This window comes from Mauremys reevesii, linkage group 6, assembly GCF_016161935.1.
Source record: "Mauremys reevesii isolate NIE-2019 linkage group 6, ASM1616193v1, whole genome shotgun sequence".
Classification (NCBI taxonomy): domain Eukaryota; kingdom Metazoa; phylum Chordata; order Testudines; family Geoemydidae; genus Mauremys; species Mauremys reevesii.
Window position 1 is genome coordinate 95,100,459 of NC_052628.1, and position 23,621 is coordinate 95,124,079.

A 23,621-nucleotide genomic window follows, 5' to 3' on the forward strand; every position below is an offset into this window, starting at 1 on the left:
CAGCTTTAGAAGCTGTTGCTCAGTTTGCACTCTTGGGCAGTGGGTGGAGGGATGAACATTGAAACTCCAGATAATAGTGAGGAAACTTGATTTGAAAACTCATTTCAAAGGGAACTACTGATGCAGAAGATCATTATGTACTTTAAACTACTGGTTTTTCTACAATATTGGACTCTTCAAGGGAAATATCACAAAAATGGTTTAGAGAAAATGTTGCATTTTATTACTGCCTTGAGATTCTGCAGGAAGAATATGGTAGTGTATCAGACATACATTTATATTATAATATACTGTATTTGAAGAAAGTAGAGGAAAAAGTGTGCATTCTTTAACCTGAAAAAATTCATGTTGTGCCTAAAAGGGGAAATAGTTTTAAGTTCATCCTTCTAAAAAGGTCAGCTATAGTATTTAACATTCCCATTATGCTTTATTAGATTTATTGCTACTAAACTGTAGCTTTAAATTCAACATCTGACATTTTCTTTTTCTTTTTGTGCATTTTTAGCATGTATAATTGGCTTTTTTAGTATAGTTCCTTCTATTTTTGCTTTAGGTCCGACTTCCACTTCACTTGATAGTGGCATACTTGCTAAATCAGGGAATCTCAGTTTTATTTCCTTCATAATGAGAGACACCTTTAAGTAAATGGAAATAAGTGTTTGCTTTTAATTCAGCTGTGCAGATTAACTGTAAAAATGTCATTGAGTTCCATGTTTCTTGTGACTCAGTGATTTCATATCAAATTGGCTCAGTTTATAAGTATAGGAACTAAAAGTCAGGTTCTTTTCTTTTTTGAGTAGATTTAGCCACATATTCCACATTTAGGTGTGTGCACACCCAGCACCCCAGAGCTGGAGAATTTTGCCTAGCGGTACCTGTACGAAGCGGCACGCCTGCTTCGTGCTCATTGCCCCTCCCCTGGCTCTATGAAGCAGCACCACCTCAACACCCCTCAGTTCTTTCTTACTGCCCGGGGTTGGAGTTGTAACTCCGCGTGGTTCTTAACCTCACAATCTCTCTCTAACTCTTAGTGACTTTTTCTGGTTCTGTATAGTTAGTCCCCTTCGTGTTAGTTAGATTTAGTTAACTATTTCCCTAGTGAAGCCCTCATTAGGATTCAATTTGTAAATTGTTTACAAAATGGACTCAGATGGCTAGGGACCTTCACCTAAAGCAGCACCTTCTCAGACAGGCCTTGTGGCCTGCCTTGGCGCCGAGGCCTGTGTCGGATCGGAGGCTGTCATCAGTTTCTGAGAGTGCTTCCATTTTGTGCTGTGGAACCAGACTCTGGCGAAGAAATGGAGGGAGCTGCTCCCCATCGAGTGCACTGAGGAAAAGGTCTCATAAGACCAATCATGATCACTCCAGGTCTTGTGGAGACTCTTCTGCCTCCTCCAGAACTGGCACAGTGTTAATGCTGGTGTGCAGGATGAAGCAGGTCCCTCTAACTGCTCCCCACTACCACTCAGGGAGGTCAGAGTTCCTGTACCGTCAACTCCTGTTCCAGCCCCAGGCCGTCCATTGAGTCCAGTACCAATGAGGGTGATGCTGGCACTGGCTGTTTCCACGCCAGCAGCATATCAGGCAGCAATGGACTTCTTCCACCTTTCTATCCCAGTATCTCCTTTGGTCCAGGACTTGCTGGGGCTATGTTGTTTATAACCTTGCTGGCTGGGTGAGCTGCTGAACCTTTGGATCTGTCGGCACCACACTTTGATGTTTCCCTTCCGCAGTCCGTGGAAGTGGGTCCGGGAAACTCCTTGGTACTCTCCATTCTGCACTGCTGATGTTAATGTGGCGGTACTCACCACCTTCCACTTCGACACTGTTAGCTACTTAGGTATTGCCGCTGACTTCAGGGTCGATGCTGCTCTTGGCACTGGGAACAACAGAAGCATATTCAATGCCAGAGGTACCGTTTCAACCATCTGTACCAGTCCCAGCCTCTTTCTGGGTGACATGAATTGGAACTATTACTCACACCCTCAAGACTGCCTCCACCTTTATCCTTCAAAACCCAACACTCCTTGGTGTCAGGGTTGGGTTCTTTCTTCTCTCACTCCCATCACCTGGTCCACATCGGGGGCTGTCCATGGTGAGCCATGGGTACCAGGATTGTCATTTCTCTGTGTTCTTTCCTAAGCTACATTCACCTCTAGATCAGCAGCGTCTCCATACATTAGATGTGAGATGATGTCTAGCTTTCTATCTGGACAGAACTAAACCGTTTTGTGCTTCGCCTCACCTGTTGGTGTCATATACGGATTGTAACATCCTTTATCAATCGTGCATATGTAATAGCTTTGACTACACCTTCTTAGCAGGTGCGAGCTCATTCTGCGAGAGTGCAACCTAAATCAATAGCGTTCCTTGGTGACATCCCAGTATTGGACATTTGCAGGGCTGACTTGTAGTTGTCGATACATATATTTAGCTTCTCGGAAAACAGACCTGGGTGTCAACGGGAGATCTCCTGGAGTATACTGCACCGGGGCAGGGTAAGATTGCAGTGCAGCCAGGAGATGCGCGTCCGATGCGCCGCCCAAGGTCAGCCCCTGAGAGTCCGCGCGGCGCCGGGGCAGCCCGATATAGGGATGAGGACCTCTTCCCTCTCCAACAAGGCGAGAACTTCTGATGTTGAGCTGGAATGCAGAACCATTATGCCATTACAGCATCATCCAGAGATGATGCAGACTTTTGGAGGGCAGTCCTGTAATCCTTGTTTAGATAGACTCCAAGCCCCATTTTCTGTGGATACTTCTCATGAGTCACCAAAGTGGAATACATGGCTGCATCTGCTCGAAGAAGAAGAAACGGTTACTTACTGTAGCTGTGCAGCTTCAAGATGTGATGCAAGCATATATTCCATGATCCACCCTCCATCCCCTTTGCATCGGACTCTAGTATCTGGGCATTCAGTGCGAAGGAACTGAGGAGAGTCGAGACATCACTGCCTCATATAGCCAAGGGAAGGGCTATGAGCACAAGTCACCACCGCCACCACCTACAGGTACTGCAAGACAAAATTTGCCACCTCTGGTTCTCTGGGTGCGCACACACCTAAGTGGAATACAAATCTGCATCACATCTTAAAGAAGCGCAGTTAAAGTAAGTAACCGTTTCTTCTAAATTGTGGTGATTCTGGCTCATATGTTCATGGTATGGCCACTCCTTGAATACTGTGTGCAATTCTGGTTGCCTCATCTCAAAAAAAAGATATATTAGAAATGGAAAGGCGCTGCGAGGCGCAACAATGATGAGTGGTATGGAACAGCTACCATACAAGGAGAGAGTCAAAAGCCTGGGACCTTTCAGTTTAGAAAAGAAATGAGTAAGGGCAATATAATAGAAGTCTATAAAATCATGAATGGTGTGGTGAAAGTGAATAGGGAAATGTTATTTGCCCCTTCACATACACAAAAACTAGGAGTTACCTGATGAAATTAATATGATTTTAAACAAAAGGAAGTACCTCTTTACACAATGCATGGTCAATCTGTGGAACTCGTTGCCATGGGACATTGTGAAGACGAAAAATATAACTGAGTTCAAAAAAATAATTAGACAAGTTCATGGAGGATAGGTCCATCAATGGCTATTAGCCAAGATGGTCAGGGGCGCAACCTCCTGTTCCAGATGTCCCTAAACTTCCAACTGCCAGAAGCTGGGACTGGACAACAGGATGGATCACTCGATAATTGCTGTGTTCTTTTCATCTCCTGTGAAGCATCTGGCACCAACCACTGTCAGAGACAGGATACTGGGCTAGATGGACCAGTTGTCTTCCCAGTATAGCATTTTGTATGTTCTTATATTATCACTAGTATTCCTGATGCAGTCAAAGTATTAGAGGTGTATAGTTAATGTGCATTTGAGACAAATACCACTTGACATCTCGAGGCAAAGATTCTGAATTTGGATCTTAATCAGTATAAACTGATTCTGTAAAGAATTCTGCTCAGTCTCCTATAGTTCTGTTGGTTCTGCAGTACTAAGAATAGTAAAAAGCAGAGGGGTGTGTGTGTTTTATATGTAGTGTTGTAGACATGTTGGTTTATTAGACCAACTTCTGTTGGTGAGAGAGACAAGCTTTCGAGTTACACATGACCTGAGAAAGAGCTCTGTGCAACTCAAATGCTGGAGTTGCACAGAGCTCTTTCTCAGGTCATGTGTAACTCGAAAGCTTGTCTCTCTCACCAACAGAAGTTGGTCCAGTAAAAGATACTACCTTTCCTACCTTGTCTCTCTCTCTATATAAAATATGGAGCCATTTTTAAAATGTCACTTTTTCTGACCATAATTGCACTTTTTAAAGCACTGTTTTTATCAAATCAGGGGAAAAAATTGTGTTTGGATGTTTCACCTGCTCCCACCACAAATAGCCTGTTCTGGATAGGGTTGTAGATGGAAAAGGAATACTCCATGCTTAGAGCAAGTAACAACAGATTGACATAGCCTGATGCTAGCAGAGGTACCATTTTTCTCCGAACACTCAGAAACAAACATTATGATAGATAATTAACAATATCAAATATAAACACAGTTATGCCCTGATCTCTATTCTTTATACACCCAAAATCTCCTACTGAAGTTAGCAGTTTTGTTTGCACAAGTAAAGCAGAAACAGAAACATGCTGCTATTGCTATAATTTAGCTTGGAGTAGCAAATTCTGTTCAATTTTTTATTTTTGTTTTGTTAAGGCTTTAGGAACACTTGTCAAACTTATGATGTCATGCACAGTTCATTCATTTAAACTGATGTCATGAAGGATTTCTGATTGTGTTATACAGGGTATCTATATTTTAGTTGCTATAACAGCTTGATATGAGTGTGTCGAAGGATTTTTACTTGGTATTACTAAGACTTACTTTAGACAATTAAAGTTACCAGACTACATAAACATGGATTAAGCCTTGCTGTGCATTTAATTAACTTGTTTACTATATTGTAACTATTTACTATAGCATAGCTTCTTTCATTCATCACTAAAATACTTTCACCTGTGGAATTCAGAGGTGATCCTTTGTTGCTGGGGTCTCCGGGACTAAGTGCTTCCTAGCCACCAGATTTTCTGCCTCCAGCTGCAGGACAAGTTGGCTGTTCAGTTTCTCATGAGCATTTTGTTTTATGAGTTTAATTTTTTTCATTAGTTTTCATGCAATAATGACTTCATTTCAGCTTCTAGCTCCTCTCTCTCTTTTCTGAGGTAAGGAATTAGGCCTCTGGTTTCCCTGGAATAGCACCTCTTGAATGGGTTCCTCTCTCCTTCATTGCGGCAGCAGAGAAGCCGTACAAGCATCAAGCCAACACTGAGATGTTTAGGCAGCTTTTCAGAATGCTTAGAGGGCAAGCTGTGAGCTTCTGCCAGAAACCATTGACCCTGGCTCTGCCAGGATATGAGCTTGAGAAGGCAAGCTTCTGCTGCCCTGCTGCCACAAGCTGCTAACCCTCGCTCTGCCAGGTCCTTGGGTTTTGAGTGGGAGAAGTGTGTAGATCCTTGACCCCAGCCTGAAGCCATAACTCGACCATGGGAGGTTCAGCAAGGAGCATGAGTCCCGCAGAGAGAAGAGCCCCTGAACAAGCAATGAGGGGTAAGTCTGATAAATTCCAGAGACTTCAGATCCCGAAAAAGCAGAAGCAAGTGTCTCCTTTGTAAACTACCAATATGTATTGTTAATGAGTAAACCATGTAAAAATTGTGGTTTAAAGCCTTTCGCCTTTGCCTTCTAACCCTTGGGGTGAGAGGGAATTTTTGCTGGGGTCTTTCTCCTCAGAGGGGCTGTTTTACAATGCCTCTCTGTCAGGCTCTGCCTGCAGTATGTGTGGGCAGAGAAGCATGTTTCTCCTGTGAAACCCTGCTTCAGGTTGCAGTCTAATGGATCTTGTACCTGTCTGGCTTTCAGCCCACAGATCCTTATTCTGCCAGGGAAAGGTGCTTAGTCTGATGAGTGGGAAGGGGTCTCTCTCTCTCTCTCCACCCTTCCCACTTTCCATTGGCTAGCTTGCATTAAAACGTCACAAACATTCCAGACACTGATCAGAAGGGAGGCACGTGAGTACCTATTTCCTTGACAGCTGCACTATAATGGGAATACAGGGAGGTTAGTGAGAAATCGCTTTCCGTGTTCAAAATGACCCCTGCTTTACTCAGAGTATTACTCTCAGTGATACTAAGTCAGTCTGAAAATGGACCTAGCCCGCCTGAGAAAGCAGGCAGGCATCCTTTCAGGTGCTTGGGGATGTGTAGCAAGCTGTTCCCACAATCAGGGTTTCTGTACCAGTACCCCTCATTGGTTGCTGGGTTCCCACACCATGATGTGTAGTGTGCTGCCTCTCCCCATACACAGCCAGGGGAAGTACCACAAACACACCATCCAAAAAAAAGAGTTAAACATAAAGGAATTTCATAAGTTCTGTGAACCTGAGGTTGTTGCAGCAGGATTCCCACCAGTGGAAGACATAGTTCCTTCCATTCTGAAGGTGTGACTTTCTTCCAAAAGACCCCAGGGAGAATAAGAGTGAAGACATACTGCACAGCAATTTTAGTGCCTCAGCTATAACCATTCAGACAAACATTTGGAATGAGGGGCCTTTGGTTCTATTCTGGTCAAATCACTTGATGTGACTTGTCACAAGAGCAATGGTTCCTAATTCAGTAGCTACAAGGAAGTCATGTTAGCAATAGGGTCATCCTAAACAGATATCTTGGGCATGCAAATTTACAGATGAGGAACTGTTCAGGGAAACAGAAAAATCAGTGGAGTAACTGAGATAGCAGAGAGGCCTCTACTCTCACTATCAAAGCCAGCATAGTCAACACCAAGAGTATTCAAGAAGGGACTATTCCTCAATCAGAGTTAAAATTCTGGAGAAGAAGCTCCCAAGAAAATCTCTCTCTCTCTCTCTCTCTCTCTCTATATATATATATATATATATTCTTCTCAATCTAACAAAATTCTCACCATGACAAAGACAAAAGGAGCATTTGTGTATGAGAGCTCATAATTCTTGTACAAAACTCTTCCTTTTGATCTACCCTCTGCACCCAGAGTCCTAAAAAATGGCTGTTAATCACAGCAAGACACACATTGCAAGTTGTGAATTTATATCTGTTCATGGACAATATGCCAATCAGTGCCCTGTCCAAAGATACGGACCCTCTCATAACTTGCCGGCTGCAATAGAATATCTGGAAGACATGTTTGTAAAATCTGAGTACACATCCTTTTACTTCACTTCAAGAGCCCTATCAGTGGCACAGCTGAACAAACACACATAAACTTGGCCACACAGATTAAGACCTAGTGTTCCATCAAGTCCAGTATCCTATCTGATAGTTGCCAGTACCAGTTACTTTAGAAGAAGGCTCAAGAAACCATGTAGTGGATAGATATGTGATGATCACAGAAGAACTGCCTCCTGCTTCCCATTAGAAGTTTATGATTGAAACATGACTGTTTACTTCCGGGTTTTGGAAGGGCTAGTCCCAGAGGTCAAACTTGTTTTTGGAAATGGAAATCAAGCCCAGGGCTCAGAAGAATCTGCTGATTTTTAAGACTGTTCACACAAAGGATATAGAAAAGAGGGAAAAGGGAGAGCCAACGTCATCCTCCTAGTCCCCTGTTGATAGACAGCCATACAACCTCCATTCCACCTGAAGAAAGCACCAAACTTCTTGAAGCGGGGTTGTCTTCTTCATCCAGACCTGGATAGCCTATAATTAACAATCTGGTCATCAGAAGAGAGGTGTGTAGTTCAGCAGGGTTTCTCTATTTGCCTCATTGATCAGTACTTTTTAATATTCAAACAGAATTGAATCAGGAAATTCCATTTATTGGGATGGTCAGAATTATTTCTGGTGTAAGGGGGAAATAGAAAACTTTCTGGGACACAGACTGTCTCTTTATTTGTATAGTAGCCTACACAGTAGGGCCCTGACCTCTAGATGCTACTGCAGTACAAATAATAATATATAACTAGTGATCTGCGCTACACTAGAATTTTTACAGAATGGCTGCTTGGAGTCCTACAATCAAGCACCTTACAGGAGGTGGTAACTGCCATAGCATCATTCTTTAGGCAGGCACATCAGACTTCCCTCTGAGTATCATCAAGTTTCAGGATTATTCAGAATGACAGATTAGTCTGTTGCAGACCTTTATAGTTGGTATTACCTCTGAAAGACAGGGTATAGAATTGGTTTCTGTATCCATACAAGAACCACATTACTATTGTTATGTATAAAATGTTGTTCTTACACCTCCAGCTTTCTGTTCAATGTAAATTCTTTCTACAATTCCTGGGAAATGGTCCCCCGATTATTTTGTTCCAATCACTAGCACCCCTTTGGAACGTTGTGGTATAAATTGGCATTCCTAGCACTGTAAAAATATTGAGTACACACATCAACTGTACTCAGTTCATCTCATTCCATCCAAAATGCCAGGGCATTTAGAGCCTCAACATTGCTGTGGGTAATATGTTAAAATCCTGCACCACTTGGCATGCTGCATATCTGGGAAACTATTCACAAAGGAAGAATCAAGTCTCCCTCTACAAGATCCCTGGTGGTATTATATGGAAAAAGTTTGAGCCTCAAGGGAGATTTGCAAAGTAGGTAAGAAGGTGTTATTGGATGGGCTCCCAAGTAATGTTAAATTACAAAGCTCTTGCTTTTTGGGGTGAACTTCTCTTTGCCAGGGGGAGGGATAGCTCAGTGGTTTGAGCATTGGCCTGCTAAACCCAGGGTTGTGAGTTCAATCCTTGAGGGGGCCACTTAGGGATCTGGGGCAAAAAAATTTGGTCCTGCTAGTGAAGGCAGGGGGCTGGACTCGATGACCTTTCAAGGTCCCTTCCAGTTCTAGGAGATTGGTATATCTCCAATTATTAAAATTAAAAATTATTACTATAATAATAATAAAGACTCTCTTCATCCTCTCCCCTACTTCTGTGATTCATTGCTTGTTATTCCCATTCATGATGTCTGAGGAGGGAAAGCTGGGCAGCAGAATGACAAATGTCTTACCTAGTAATTTTCTTTCTGTTACCAACTTCTCTCCTCATTCAGCCTACCCTAGTAGTTGGTAAATGACCAGAGTACAATTTTTTACAATTGAATTTTTTCTCTAAAAGGAGACTCAGACATATATATAAATAACCTTAAAATTATTAGGATACCAAGTTATCTTAATGCTAGTAATCTGTTGGTGGGGTATTTCTGCAGCTTTGGAAGAACTCTTCTGGTGGTCTGAGCTGAAGACTGGGCTTAGTTCTGGAGTCTCCAGCAACAACACTGGACCACTTCCAGATTCTACAAGTGGAAGGCGTTACCCATTAGTGATGAATGAGGAGAGGAATTGAGAAGATTGTCAGGTAGCATACTTTTCAGTATGTTCGGCTAGCATGGCTGGTTAGCTGAGTGCAAAGAAGTGTGGCCTAAAAGATTCACAACTGCTATTTAATCTTTAGCAATTTTCTGGTTCCCCATCCTCCCCCGCCCCTATTTTGCCTCACTTAATTAAGATGGCTCTTAAATCATTCAAATGTATGTGGGCCAGCTCCTGATTGGGCATCACACATACTATTGGCAATTGCGAGGTGCCAATCCGTACATTGCAGAGAGACAGTAAAGTGCAGTTTTGCTGCCTCTATTCTTACTCCATCTCCTACTTTCAGAACTATGAGAAGCTCCACTCTCTCCAAAAGAGTGTGAGTGTGTGTCTCTCTCTCTCCCCCATTACCCATCAGGGGTACCATATATGCCAGAAACGTCATATGCATGGGTAATCTCTGCTACTAGCAAGAATAAGCTGCACAGAGTGGGAAGTGAACCTGTGCTTCGATTTTTAGATGCTTGTTTTGGGGGTCCAGTTTCACAAATAATTTCTGTCCTCTTTTTACATCTAATCAATGAAACATTTGCTCAAATTGGCGGGTTCTTCGAATGCTTTTCTGTGGGTATTCCACTGTGTACTCCATGTGCCTGAGAAGAGAGAATGCTAGCAAGTAATGTCCATTGGTCCGCTCCTGTGCAGTTTGTCTCCTTGTCCTCCGTACCTAGAGTATAAGAGGTGGTGCGGACCGATGCCTCTCCCATTCCTTCTTGCTACACATTCCCTGAGTTGGAATCCTCTGGTGTCCAAAATGGATTCTCTTCAATGTTCTTTCCTGTAAATATTTAAAAGTTACTGTTGGTAGTTTTTGTAATTAGATAAGTAGTTAGAATCTTCACCCCAGGGGATCCCCCAGACTCTCAGAGCAGGACTTAGATTATGCCCAGGCACCTGGGTTTTAAGAATTGCATCTCTTGCCTCACTCCTTTTCAGTCAGCAACAACCACCAGTGCTGCCTGTACTGCCTGGAAAGGCTCATATCTCATAGAATCATAGGGCTGGGAGGGGCCTCAAGAGGTCATCTAGTCCAGTCCCCTGAACTCCAATGATGAAAATTCCACAGCCTCCATTGAAGCCTTCCAGAACTTATCTACACTTACAGTTAGAAAAACAATTCCTGACATCTAAACTAAATCTCCCATGCTGCAGATTAAGCCTACCTTCAGTGGAGATGGAAAACAGTTGATCACCATCCTCTTTATAGTAGCTCTTAACTGATATCAGGTCCCTCCTCAGTCGTCTTTTCTCAAAATTAAACATGCCCAGTTTATTTTAATCTTTCCTCATAGGTTTTGTAAACATATTAGCATTTTTGTTGCTCTCCTCTGGACTCTCTCTAGTCTATCCACATCTTTCCTAAAGTGTGGTCCCCCTGAAATCAGACAGACACAGTACTCCAGCTGAGACTTCACCAGTGCCTAGTAGAGTAGGACAATTGTACCTTGTGTCTTATATATGACGCTTCTGTTAATGAGCCCCAGAATATTAGCTTTTTTTTTTTTTGCAACTGTATCACATTGGTGACTCTCATGCAATTTGTGTTGTGTAACCCTCAGATCCTTTTCAGCAGTACTACTAACTTGCCCATTATTCCCCATTTTGTAGCTATTCATTTGATTTTTCCTTCTAACTATAGTACTTTATACTTATCTTTATTGAATTTCATCTTGTTGATTTCTGACCAATTTTCCAATTTGTTCAGTGTTGTTTTGAATTCTAATTCTGCCCTCCAAAGTGCTTGCAACTGCTCCCAGCCTGCTGTCATCTACACATTTTATAAGCATACTCTCCACTTCATTCTCCATGTCATTAATGAAAATATTGAATAGTTTCAGACCCAAAACTACAGAAAGTTTCTTTAACACTAGCAAATGTTTCTTCAGTGTTTGTTTCTTTAAAGCTGTGAAACAATCATTGAGAGTTCTTATCCTTCCACCACTAAGAGTTTTACTTTATTATAGTGTTCTGGGATACTATCGTCCTCCAAATTATTTATAACTGAATAATGCAGAACACACCTTTAAATAAATATTTGTTTCCTCACACAATAGGTACAGTTCAATTTATTTCAGGAACCTTCCTCTGTTAATACTTTACTCCAACATGCACCCATAGAATCTCTCTCATGTAGTTTGAATCAAAATGGTAAATTGGGATTTTTTTTAAAATGTTGTAATGTCTCGTTCTTCCTCTTAATACATACATGCATGTCAATATTGGGAGTTAAACCTTCAACTATATTTAAATATGGCAGTCTCACCAGTAAAATGTTAATCACAGCAGTTTTGTAAAAGTAAGTGAAATTATAAGATACTAGACATAAAGATAGATTATTATAGAAAGTATAGATTGTTTCCTACATATTTTCTGATCGTTTACCAAAAATAGGTTTCAATGTAGAGTGATGTTGCTTTTAAAGTATCTGTGTCAGTACTGTTTTAAAAAAAAAAAAAAAAAAAACCCTACAAACTGGAAGAGGAAGACTGATAATGAAGCCTTTGAAGCAAGGGTTTAATTTTTAAGTGGGGTCAGTGGAGGTAAGTTGACGTCCTCTGATAGCTTTTTGGTCTACTCTGTGAAACAAATTGGTTGCCTCAGTTCAGTTTCCAGTGGATAGGCATCCACATCACATAAATCATCACCTTAATAGGTCAGGGGCGGCTCTAGACATTTCGCCGCCCCAAGCACGGCGGAATGCCGCGGGAGGCGCTCTGCCAGTCTCCGGTCCCGCGGCTCCGATGGACCTCCCACAGGCATGCCGCCGAAGGCACCCTGCCTGCCGCGCGACCGGCAGAGCGCCCCCCATGGCATGCCACCCCAAGCACGCGCTTGGCGTGCTGGGGCCTGGAGCCGCCCCTGTAATAGGTACTGATTGTCCAATTATGACAGTCTTAGGCCTTGTCTACGCTACAGTTTTGTCGATAAAACTCAGCTGATGTAACTCCCCTGCTATGCTCACATAATAAAACCGCTTCAATGAGAGGCATAAGGCTTATGTTAGTGTAGTGAGGGTGACACAGTGTCTGTGTAGACACTGCATTCCTTACATCGGCTATTGGCTGTCATAATTGTCAATTTCACGGCTCTGCTGCTGCCCGGTATCCGCTCCAAGCTTGGCTGTCACCCAGGCTCCTGGTTGGGCTGCCTCCTGGGCTCCCTGCTGGGAGCCCTGCTTCCCCCTAGGGTCCTGGTTCCATGCTGGACTCCCGTTGCGGCTCTCCCCACCGGACGCAAGAAGCCCAGGCTTTCCCCCAGTTCCAGCTGGGAGCGTGGAGGCGAGAAGTCCTGGTGGCTCCCCGACCATCCCACTTCCAGCTGGGAGCGCAGAGGCGAGACTCCCTCTGGTGGGGAGCAGCATGGAGCTTAGAGCCCTGGATTTCAGTCTCCCACATTGCCTCTCTTCAGTCAGTGGAAGCGCTCCTGGTGAGGACATGCACTGCTGACAGAAGGAGGGTAATGGGGACATCAGCCACCGCAGTAATTACTGTGTGGCTGTAAGTCGACCTAACATAAGTCAGCTTATCTTTGTAGTGTAGACACAGCCTTAGTGGAAAGACCAACAACTATGTCCACATTAGGTAAAAAGATCTACATTTAATACGTGAGCTGGTTGAGGTAAACCTTGCACTCCCCTGTAGAGTTTACCTCAGCAAACTAATGTGTTAATGCTGTAACTGCTTTGCTTACATAAAGGTTTTAATACTTCACTAAATGCGTGTTTAAAAAATACTACTTTTTTCCTAAAAGAAGTCAGTGCCCAAATGGACATGAAAACTCCTCTGCCCTCTTTCTTCTGTACTCCACCCACATTAGGATAAAGGCTAAGCTCACTTAGAAATGTGTTTTAAAGTCTCTTGTTTCTAACAAGTTTATAGAACGGTCTCCTTGACCAGCGTGGACAAGGCTTTTTTTTAGAAATGTATAATGAAACTGTACTGTAGACAACTAAAGAATGTAAAATTCAAATCTTTATGAAGGAATAATTTAGTTTTATTAGGAAAACAGTGAGGATGAAATCCTGTCTCTATTAAAATCAGCGAGAGTTTTGCCATTGACTTCAGTGAGCCCGGATTTCACCACAGGATTTGAAGAGTCGTTGACTGTGTGCGCTCAGTTTTCAGTTCTTTAATTTTAAATTATATTTTAAATGTTTCCTTTGTCCAGTCCTTAGGTGCAGCTATGGAAGATTGTTGAATAAAATAATTCCTGGTATAAACTTAGAACCTTGACAAGGATAAGCAAATGTTAATGAAGGCCTTTTTATTTAGGTGATCATCTTTTCATTGTTCTGATGTTATTTTATAATAAATTTATTAGCCACTAAAATTCTAAACCAGTGTAATAACTGATAAGTTAATGGAAACTTCTAAATGTTTCTTGTGCACAGAATTGTATATTGTCCATATGTATTTTTCTCCTTGTTGATTGAATTGCATGATTTTTGTCTGTAAATAAAAAATATTTTCTGTTGGGAAATATCCCAGTTGTTAAATTACTGTATACAAAGGAAAACATAATTTTTTAAAATCTGTTAGGTCAAGTGTTTTTCATTGCTGCTTGCTTGTAATAGAAATATCCAGTCTCATTGTAGGACTTTTTTTTTTATTATTACATTAACAGTGGTTTCAAGTGGTAATCAATAGTGGCCACTTGGCTCTATTCTTTTAACTTGAGAGAGGACTGGCCTATGAATCTTACAAATGATTTTGGAAATTTCTGTGTCTACAGTATTTCAAGGACTATTTTTTGGTTAACTGTTCTATTTTCCATTAAAAAAAAAACCCCAGTAATACAAAGGGGATGTTTGTGTGCGCTCTAATGGAAAAAAGAGAAAGTAAACAGCTCTTGTCCTTATTTCCCAGCAACACAGGATCCAAATTAGAACAAATTTCTTAGGCTAAGCAGAATGCTTTTGGAACATTGTCACTGCAAGCAAAGGAGCTGTGCCAGAGTTGAAGCTGAAGGAGAAACCTGTTTTACATTTTTATATAGTTGTTCATTCCTCTGAAGTTCAGGCTTCCAGAAGCTGCCAAGTAGTACTAAGTTTACAGAGCCTCAGAATTTAAAACTGAAGAGTCTGATATCATGGATTCGCCATTTTAAATACAATTCACTCATGAATAGTGAGAAGATTCAGCTACAGTATTCACAAATTACTGTAAATGAGTATGTATGTTATAGAAAATGCACAGAGAATGCAGAAGCATGCTGCCCATCATGTGACCTTCAGTACCTAAGAAGTGTCCTAAAGTTAATCTGATCCTATAGATGAGCTGGGATTCTTTTATGGAGTTGAATTCAGTTCAGTTACCAGTGATAGTGATTCTAATGTGTTAGTGATAGTCAAGTTGATCCTAATTTAATGAGTCAAGAGTCATAGCATGGTTATGTTGGGAATCCATTTATTTTTTCCTATTAATTTTAATTATATTGCAGTGCACTGTAAGTATGGGAAAATTTGAGTTCAAAATTCTTCTGTAGAGCTGTTTTGGAATCAAGACCTTGCTTCTGCATCCAGCTTTGGACAGGGCTGATCCCAGTGGAAACTTACATTTATTTGCCTGTCCGTATTAACAGAAATCAATTTCACATACAATTGTCTAAAGCGCTTGTGTCTAAAGATCATATCTTCATGGCAAATGCAAAATGTCACACAAATTTTAGCTGCGTTCTGATTTGTTTTGGTAGGTAGCTCTTTATTGGATAGAAGGTACACTGTCGTGTTCAGTTATAGTAAGCCATTTTCATTCTGATTAGAAATTGAGTTATAAACAGGAAATAAATAAATGAATTAATGTATTTTATGGAATGCTATAACACTTTTTCTCTTTTTCTTCTAGAAAATTGAAAATGGAAGATTTGCAAAACTCAGATATGTTACACATGCCATGGTCAATAATACAGATTTGTTAATGATAACAAAATGGTAAAGGCTTTTCTCTTTGAATAGCAAATACTTTAAAATGTACCACCAAACTGTTGGAGTGATAATTATTTTAGATAAACAACTGTTTTTTATCATTTTGTTAAGTATGTGTTTACACATGTGGATATATGGAGATATACATTATACATATATGTTCACACCTGTGGCTATATGGAGATTTTGTGTGTGTGTGTGTGTGTGTGTGTGTGTGTGTGTGTGTGTGTGTGTGTAGAGAGAGAGAGAGAAATGAATCTGGCATCCTGTTATCTATGACTCTTTCGTTGCTAGTTTGGCAAAGGATATATTATCCTATGCCTCACTTGTGTAGCTTCTATAATTCAAGGATGACTAACTTGCTTTCATGTTTTCTGTAACTGAGATAGATAAATTGAATATTTAGTCAGGATGACGACAGTGGGATTCTATATGGACTCAGGGATCCAGCTGTGTAAAGCACAGTGCAGGACTGGAATCTAAGTAAAGATACTCAGTAATAAAGGAATGGAATTTTCCTCTAAGACTCAAACATATTTAATAGTGGAGCATAAATCATTTCATTTTTTCTGTCTGGGGACTATTTTTCCTTAGAGACTATCAAGTTAGAAATAGAGTTGCTGCCTTGGCATAAAAGAAAGATGCTGATAGATGCTATTGTAAATAGGCACAGGAACCTGCAGAATTTAGGAGTTGTCTACACTGGGATATCTAGGGAAATTAATCCGAATTAACTAAAGGTATGAATTTGCAGTGTGTTAGTTAAACCACATTAAACCTTTATGTGGATGCTATTATTCAGAATTAAAGTAGTCTTAATTTGATTTACCTTAATTCACCTCCAAAGTAAATTATGCTAAACCGAATTAAGGCCTTTGTAATTTTGAATAACAGCATCCAGAAAGGGGTTTAATGTAATTTAACTAACGCACTTTAAAACTTAATTTGGATTAACTTTCCTGAGTGTCCCTGTGTGTCTTTTCAAAAGTTGTACTATGTGGTTGTTGCATAATAAAATAAGACCACTTCACTGTGCCTAACATTCAGTTCCTAATTTCTTTGGTGCGGGGAGGGGAAGTATTTCATACCGTTTTATTTTCTGCTTTCATTTTTGAACTGTTTATTATATTTTATTCTTTATAGTGGTGTTTTGTTTGTGACAAAAGGAACATTTGGACAGCTGACGTGTGAGTGGCAATACACTTACGATGAGTTTACCAAAGAGCCATTCATTGTTGATGGAAGAAGATTACGCATTGAAGCCAAGGTAGGGTAGATGCCTGGCTAGTAGTAGAACGAAATGTGAAAGTATCACTTAAGTTTTCTTTCTCAAGTAACCTTTTGACACATTTACAGGAGGTAGCTCAGACTTGTCTGTGAGGGCTTGATCATATCCCATGCTAACTTTCCTTTAGCGAGTGGATCAAAATGGAAACTCGGCCTTCCCAATTTAATTTTTCAATTTCCAATTTTTAAAGTCAATTTTAGGCAATGGCAAAGGGGTGTTTCCTTCTCTCCATTCACCTTTTTTTCACTTCCATCCACCCACTCGTCTTCTCCGGGGAAAATATTTATTAAAATAAAATTTTCCCAGGTAGTATTGTACCCTAAACAGTTCACCTGCAGATCTCTTTTCTTGTATTTGCTGCCCTTGCTCTCAGGATGGTAGAACCAGCCATATCTGACAAAATACCCTCTCAGGAATTACAGAAAAAGAGCTCTGCAGTAATTGCTTCCAGCTCTGCAGATCCTCAGTCAGCCAAAGTAAAGAGGCTTAGGATATGTCTACTCTGCAATATAAGCTCAAGGTTAGTGAGACTCAAGGCAGCTGACCCTGCACCAAGGTGGGGGCGGATTACTTCTGTTTCCCTGGAGTTGATTGAAGATTCTTGGGATAGAGAGGACAAAGAAAGATTATGGTAGTATAGGATACTTTTGGTGGACTCCCAGGGCCCGAGTCAAAGGTGAGTGGGAGGCTATATCTACGCTGTAAAGCAATAGGACTCAAAGCATGAGGGTCCTGGCTTGACTCTGGCTCAAACCCTCCACCACTGCAGGGTCCTAGAACCCAAGGTCTGAGTCAGAGTCCCAGAGAATTGTGTGTAGACGGAAGGGGGATTGGGCTCAAGCCTGAATCTAAGCTTGGTCTTACATTGCAATGTAGACATACTCTTAGAGTCTTGACAGCTTCTTGGGGGTCCTACATCCCCCTGCTACACACACTAACACTCCTCTGGAGACACTGTAGTAAAAGAGGGTCACTACTCTTCAACACCTGGAACACAACAGGAAAGGCTGTCTTCCCAGATCAGGGTTTTATCTGGGTAAGTCCAAATACCCTCCCTAGAGCCCCTCGCACAAGAGTTACTTGGCAAAGGGTCTGGTATCCTCTTCCTGAGAGAAATGGAATTTGGGAGAAGATTTGGACTCACTCAGGAATACTTTTTTTATTCAGCTGAGTGTCTGACAATAAGGGTCATAGGAGTGTAATGTCCTCTCCATGGACTATGCTCCTAAAGGGAGCAGCAAACAAGAAGAAGGATTGATCCTAAAATGGAATTCACTATGAAAGTGAGTCTGTACATGAAAAATTGTGTCCATACATGAGAGAACTGTCAAGAAACGGTTAAATTTAGCTCCAGTACACACAGGTTCTTACATAGTTTACTTTAGACCATTATTACACAGAAAATTTAGCACATCACATTTTGCTTTTATTAACCTGCCTTTCCCAGACAGAGTAGATTATTTTATAGATATAAATTTTTAAAGTTATCTACAGTGTATTAAACAGAGTGATACGTTGTAAAGTAAGTTTTTTGATTAAAATTTTGTTTACTATGTAGACTGCACTTTGAAGGTCACTTTTGTAGAGCAATTAGCGTATAAAAGCATTATACATTCATTAACTTTAGAAAAATTAAGGTCATATCTTAACTTAAAATTGTTTGTTTTGTAGGAACGAGTTAAGTCCGTATTTCATGCCAAAGAGTTTGGAAAAATAATTAATTTTAGGACTCCAGAAGACGCCAAGGTAAATACAAGCAACTGCTATTTAAATTATAGTAATACTACTATACTTTTGTTAAAAAGCCTGACTTCATAGGAGCATTGACAGGGTAAGGAAGAAATGTTCCATACTTAATGTTTATTGAGGGGAACGACCCTGAGGACTGCAGGTTCAGCTTCTATGTTTTCTCAGGTCAGATGATTAAATAAGTGCTGTTACTCATTTTGGAGAGTAAACTTATTTTGTGAAAAGTAAGTTGGCTTTCCCCTTATAAATACATCCTAAAAATAATATTTAGCCTTCATATAACGCATATCAATCAGTCTTTTACAAATATTAACTTATCAATCGTGACAACAACATTCCTCCAGTTATAATCGATACTCTGAAATGTGAAACTTCCCCCATGAATAGATTACAGTGCTCATAGCTTAAATAGTTGAAGTCTTAGTGGGCAGGGGTAGAAAATTTGTAGTTGCATATTTTTAATGTATTGTGCAGTGAATTACAATATTTCAGAACACACAATAAAAAACTCCTCTACACATCGTTACACACAATTACTTATAGTTGTTTTTACAGTAAACTTTTTTGGGGAATACATTTGTAATGAAGCTGCTTTATTTGGTCAGAATCCAATAATTCTGAATGGCTACTAAACAAACAGAGACCAACAATAAACTAGTTAGTATTTAGTTTTCAAAAATGCACAGATCTAATGCAAAATATCTCCTTGCTTAGGCCCATGTAAGACTTTATTTTCTGTAAGATTATTGATTTGACTGTGTGAGTGGTAAGCAACAAGTAATATAGTAGAGCCAGTTAAAATACTGGGTTTCAGTGTATTAGTATTTCACTGATAGAAATCAAAATGCAGTGTAGCTTTGGTGAAAAGTGAAGATGAGACTGGAGGATGCATCCCAGTCCCTAGAGGGCATTTATTTGCATCACAGAATCATTCTACTAGTTTGGTTTAAATAGCAAGACACACGTGGAAGAGAAGGTTTGCAGGTCAGATTTGAAATACTGGTAAACTGCCAAATCCATGTGGAAGAAACTTGCACAACTTCTCTATCTGGTTCTGGTCAGTGTGATTCATTCCTATTTTCCTGAACCGCAGATTCATCTTTTAGTGCCTCTGCGTATTTGCAGTTGTGAGATAGGGTGCTCCTAATGTCGAGCTGTATAAGTACCTTAAAAAGCCATGTTCATTGAGTGCATGAGTGATCTCACATGAGCTTGTTGTCATCACTATGTGTGTGCGCCTTAATTCTTTCGCTCCCACCACAGACAGTGAACAGAACTCATTTTCATATCCCTAAACTAGGTCTTCTCTCATTCTAGCTTATTATTTTTCTTGTGGTTAGTTTGTGTAGAGTGGTATAGAGTATTTCTCAAATGCATCCACCACGGGCTTTTCTTGTGGCCACAGCCTCTTGGCTGGTGATTGGGCTTGGAGGGGTAAAGCAGTGGCCTCTCTCCCAAGGCTGCCTGCAGGGGTTCTGCCCTGCCCCTTTTCAGGGACACAAATGCTGGATGCCCTAGGGTGGTGAGCGGCAGGCTCCAGGCACAGGGCTTAGGTCTCCATCTCCGCCCTGGGGTCCATTGCCGGTTGCAGGGCGCAAGAAGTAAGTAATAGGCTTCAGCCCCTGCTACCTCCTGCAGTCCCCCATCCGTTCCCTCTATAGCCCCTGGCCCCGTTGCCTCCCTACCCACCTCCCCATCCAGGACTTACTTGTCCTCTGGCTTGTCGGGGCTGAGTAAGTCTGCTGGGAAAAGTAATATTTGTGTGTTTGTTAAATATCACTTTTCACAGCAGACTTAGTAGCTAGCTTGGAGGCTGTACAAAGTGATATTAATATACAAGCATCACTTTTCACAGCAGCAGCAGACTTACTAGCCAGCAAGTCTTAAAAAAGCAACTAAAAAAGCAAAAGAAACAACAAAAGACAAGAACGTGCAGAACACCTTATTTGTGTTTCAATTCTGTCTAGGTCCAGTAAAGAATGGAGACAACTGTATGTTATTTTTATTATTGAGTCTGCAAAAAAAAAACAAAAAACACCTACATAAATAAATGACAATTATTTGGACATGTATATGTGCATATTCATTTGTTTTTTCCTAAAGTTAATTAAATATTTTAGGAAAAATTGTCAGAGTGGCCACCAGCAAGAATTGGTGGCCATACTCTGAGGCCACCAAAATCATTGATGTGAGAACCCTGTAGCTTGTTCTTGTTCCCTCATGGGGACCGTGAGTGAGTCCCGAGCCCTGTAATGGTTTCGAGAGGTTTGCTTCCTCGCCTGCCTGATGATCATACCAGAGACTAAGGTCCATGTCCAGTGCCTTCTATGTCTTGGTAACTTTGTGTGTAGTTTGTTGCACCTTCATTCCCCATACTAGAAGGGAGAGTTGCTTGGGGCTCCAGGCTCAGCTGGCTTCTCAATTCCTACAGCCTTCAAGGGGCTAGGTACTGAGCCTCTGCACTAAGGTGCTCTTACACAGAGCTCAAGATGCATTGTGCTGCTCCAGCCTGAGCATCACCTTCTGTCTTAGGCCCGAGACAGGTCTTAGGCCTTATATTGGGAATAATCCCTTACTTGGCACCGCCAGCACTGGCTAAATCAAAAGCAATACCACGGACCAAACTGGCACTGCTAATTAAGTCCTCAGTGGCCTTCGCAAAACACAGAAAGCAGCTATTTCTGTGTGTACTCTTCATTTGGCACCAATGCCCTCAGAATCAATTTCAGAACTATCCTCTGATGCCGATGCCTTGACATCACAAGTCAATGCAGATATCTGTTAGGGTAAAACAAAGGAGAAGAGGAAACATCTCATCATGAGAGAGGTAAAAACAACAGAAAAAGGAAATGCCAGCCCTTTTCTTCCTTGTACTCTCCAACCCATGGGGGCCTCTGAGACACAGAAATGGCACCACGGTAACCTTTTCTCCCCACTCCTCCAGAGCCACACATCGTGGCAACAACCAACTTGGACTTCTCACCAGATCAGATCCTGATAACACCTTTGAAGTCTCCATGCCTGCCTGGGATCCACCACTGAAGCTACTCACTATCCCACCTCATGCATTTCTGCTGCTTGTCTCTGTTCCTGCATCAACTTCTCCAAATTTCACCTGAAACCGCTTCAGGGTATCATTCAAAGATGAGTTCTGACTCTGCCTTGAGACCCTGGTCATCTTCTCACCTCAGATCCAGACATCATGGAAAGGGAAGGGCCCTCTTTAGCTCCTCATGTTACCTTATATAAAGAACTCCATGTAAGCCCTCTGGAGACTACAAGGCCAGCTCCAGTGTACTCTCCCAAGCACCTGTATCTCACCCAACACAAATACAGCCTCTCTTGCTGTCACATACTGGCACCAGATCCCTCAGTTCTGTAAGATCTCCCTATATTTGATGAGACTTCATGAGAACCATAAAAGTTCCCTTTGGAGGAACAGACAGATGACACCTGATCAGAAGATCTGGTGGCTTCATCGGTTTAACCTCTGACAGAGACAGTTTCAGGAATGATTGAGGAGAATGACAAATACTCTTCTGCCGGAAACAATGATGTCAGATCTCCTGCTTCTGATACATAATTTTTCAGTGATGAGGCCCTTGAGAACATCCAAGGGCCACTAAGGCTGCTGCCCGCTCCTTGAAATTTACACGTGTTTTTTCCTTGAGTTAGATGAAGTCTTCCTACCCAGTATTATGTCTCAAAGTCAGGCTCCTTCACAACACCAAGGGATGCAGTCCCAGAGGCAATATCAGCCATTTCCTAAACCTATTGGTAACTGACTTCTGCACTATAGGAGCAATATTCCTCAATGCATGTCCTTGCAGCCCTCCACACTGGTTTCTAAACAGCAGTTTTGATAATGTGGGTTGAAAGCTGCACATGAAGTCACCTAGACTTAAACAGGAGTTTTCCAAAGAAATATTTTTTCAGCAGAAAATGTTGATTCGTTGAAAACAAAATTTAGAGAGGATTTCAACAGCTCTCTTCATTTGAAACCCATTTTTGGAAAAAAGTTTGTCAGAACATCCCATTTTGACATTTTTATAACAAATTCTCATTTTTTATTCAAAAGGATTTAATCTTGAAATTGTAGTTAATTTACACTGAAAAGTTATGAAAATTTGAGATTGACTTTTCATACTGTTTTGGGATGGGGAAAAATGTGACATCTCAACTTTGCAGGGCAGAAGAACTGCCCTACTCTACATATGAACATTCAAGTTCAAGATGTTCACTGTAGATGACATTATTCCTCTCTGATCACTTTGAGCAGAACAAACATACTAATAGCCTTAGGGTGGCCTCCTCAGTACTGATATCCAGATCTCTTATAGCTGCCTTTGTTTCCAGACGGGATGTCTCAAAAGTAAGGGAGGATTCTTCACCCCAACTCAGAGACACTCCACCTTGCAGTGTGGAGGACAACCTGCTGTCTAATATGTTACATCTTACTTGGGAAACCAGTACCATCTGCTTTAAAGACCCACTTCATGAAAGCCACCACACCATCAGTCCCTTAGACAAGTTCCCCAAAGATAGATATACAAAGCAGAAACTTAGAGGTCAGTGCAGACTTGTACCAGACACTACTCACTAGATTTAGTATCACAGTCTGATGCCCAGTTTGGGGTATGAGGCAGTGCTACAGTTAATATTTATCTTAGAAATCTTTGCTTACTATCCTCCAGATGAGGCACTACTTGTAAACTCCCACAAGTGGGAGTACACAGAATCCCTTTAAGAAAGAGAAGTTACTTGCCAGTAACTGTTCTTCTTTGGGAGTTGCCTTTGTGTATTTATGTTAAACCTCCCCCACACACACACACACACCCCACCACCACTGCCTCTACCTTAGAGTTCTATATAACATCAGGACTCTGTGGTTAGGGAGAAGAAACTGAGACGGGGGTGTGTGCACATTCCCCTATATACAGTAGGAGAGAGAGACATCACTTCCACACAAGGTTTCTTGTGTCTCCCCCCAGTAGACACTGCAGCTCTGTGCTAGGGCATCAGATTCCACAAGTATGAATCCACAGAGGCAATTCCCAAAGAACGGCAGTTACTGGTAAATAACCTCTCTCAGACACACAATTAAATTAACCAGAATTTTGTTTGTTCATTTCTTTTCTAATATCCTCCATTGGAGCTATTTCTCAATACTTGCCAATCTAAAACAGGCTAGATCTTCTTAGCCCATCAGTCTGATCACATCACCTACTGACTTTAAGCTCTCTTTTCATCTTCTCTATTGAATTAAATTTA

General features: G+C 41.2%; 1 protein-coding gene across 2 annotated transcripts in view; it reads left to right on the forward strand.

Moving 5' to 3' along the window:
• The window catches only part of VPS13A (vacuolar protein sorting 13 homolog A), a 303,373-nt gene that overhangs the window by 277,952 nt on the left and 1,800 nt on the right, over positions 1-23,621 (forward strand). For both annotated transcript variants that reach the window (XM_039545239.1, XM_039545243.1), the window contains 3 exons: positions 15,234-15,319; positions 16,457-16,580; positions 18,273-18,347. In XM_039545239.1, the coding sequence (XP_039401173.1) occupies positions 15,234-15,319; positions 16,457-16,580; positions 18,273-18,347 (285 nt within the window). The remainder of the gene's footprint in view (positions 1-15,233; positions 15,320-16,456; positions 16,581-18,272; positions 18,348-23,621) is intronic.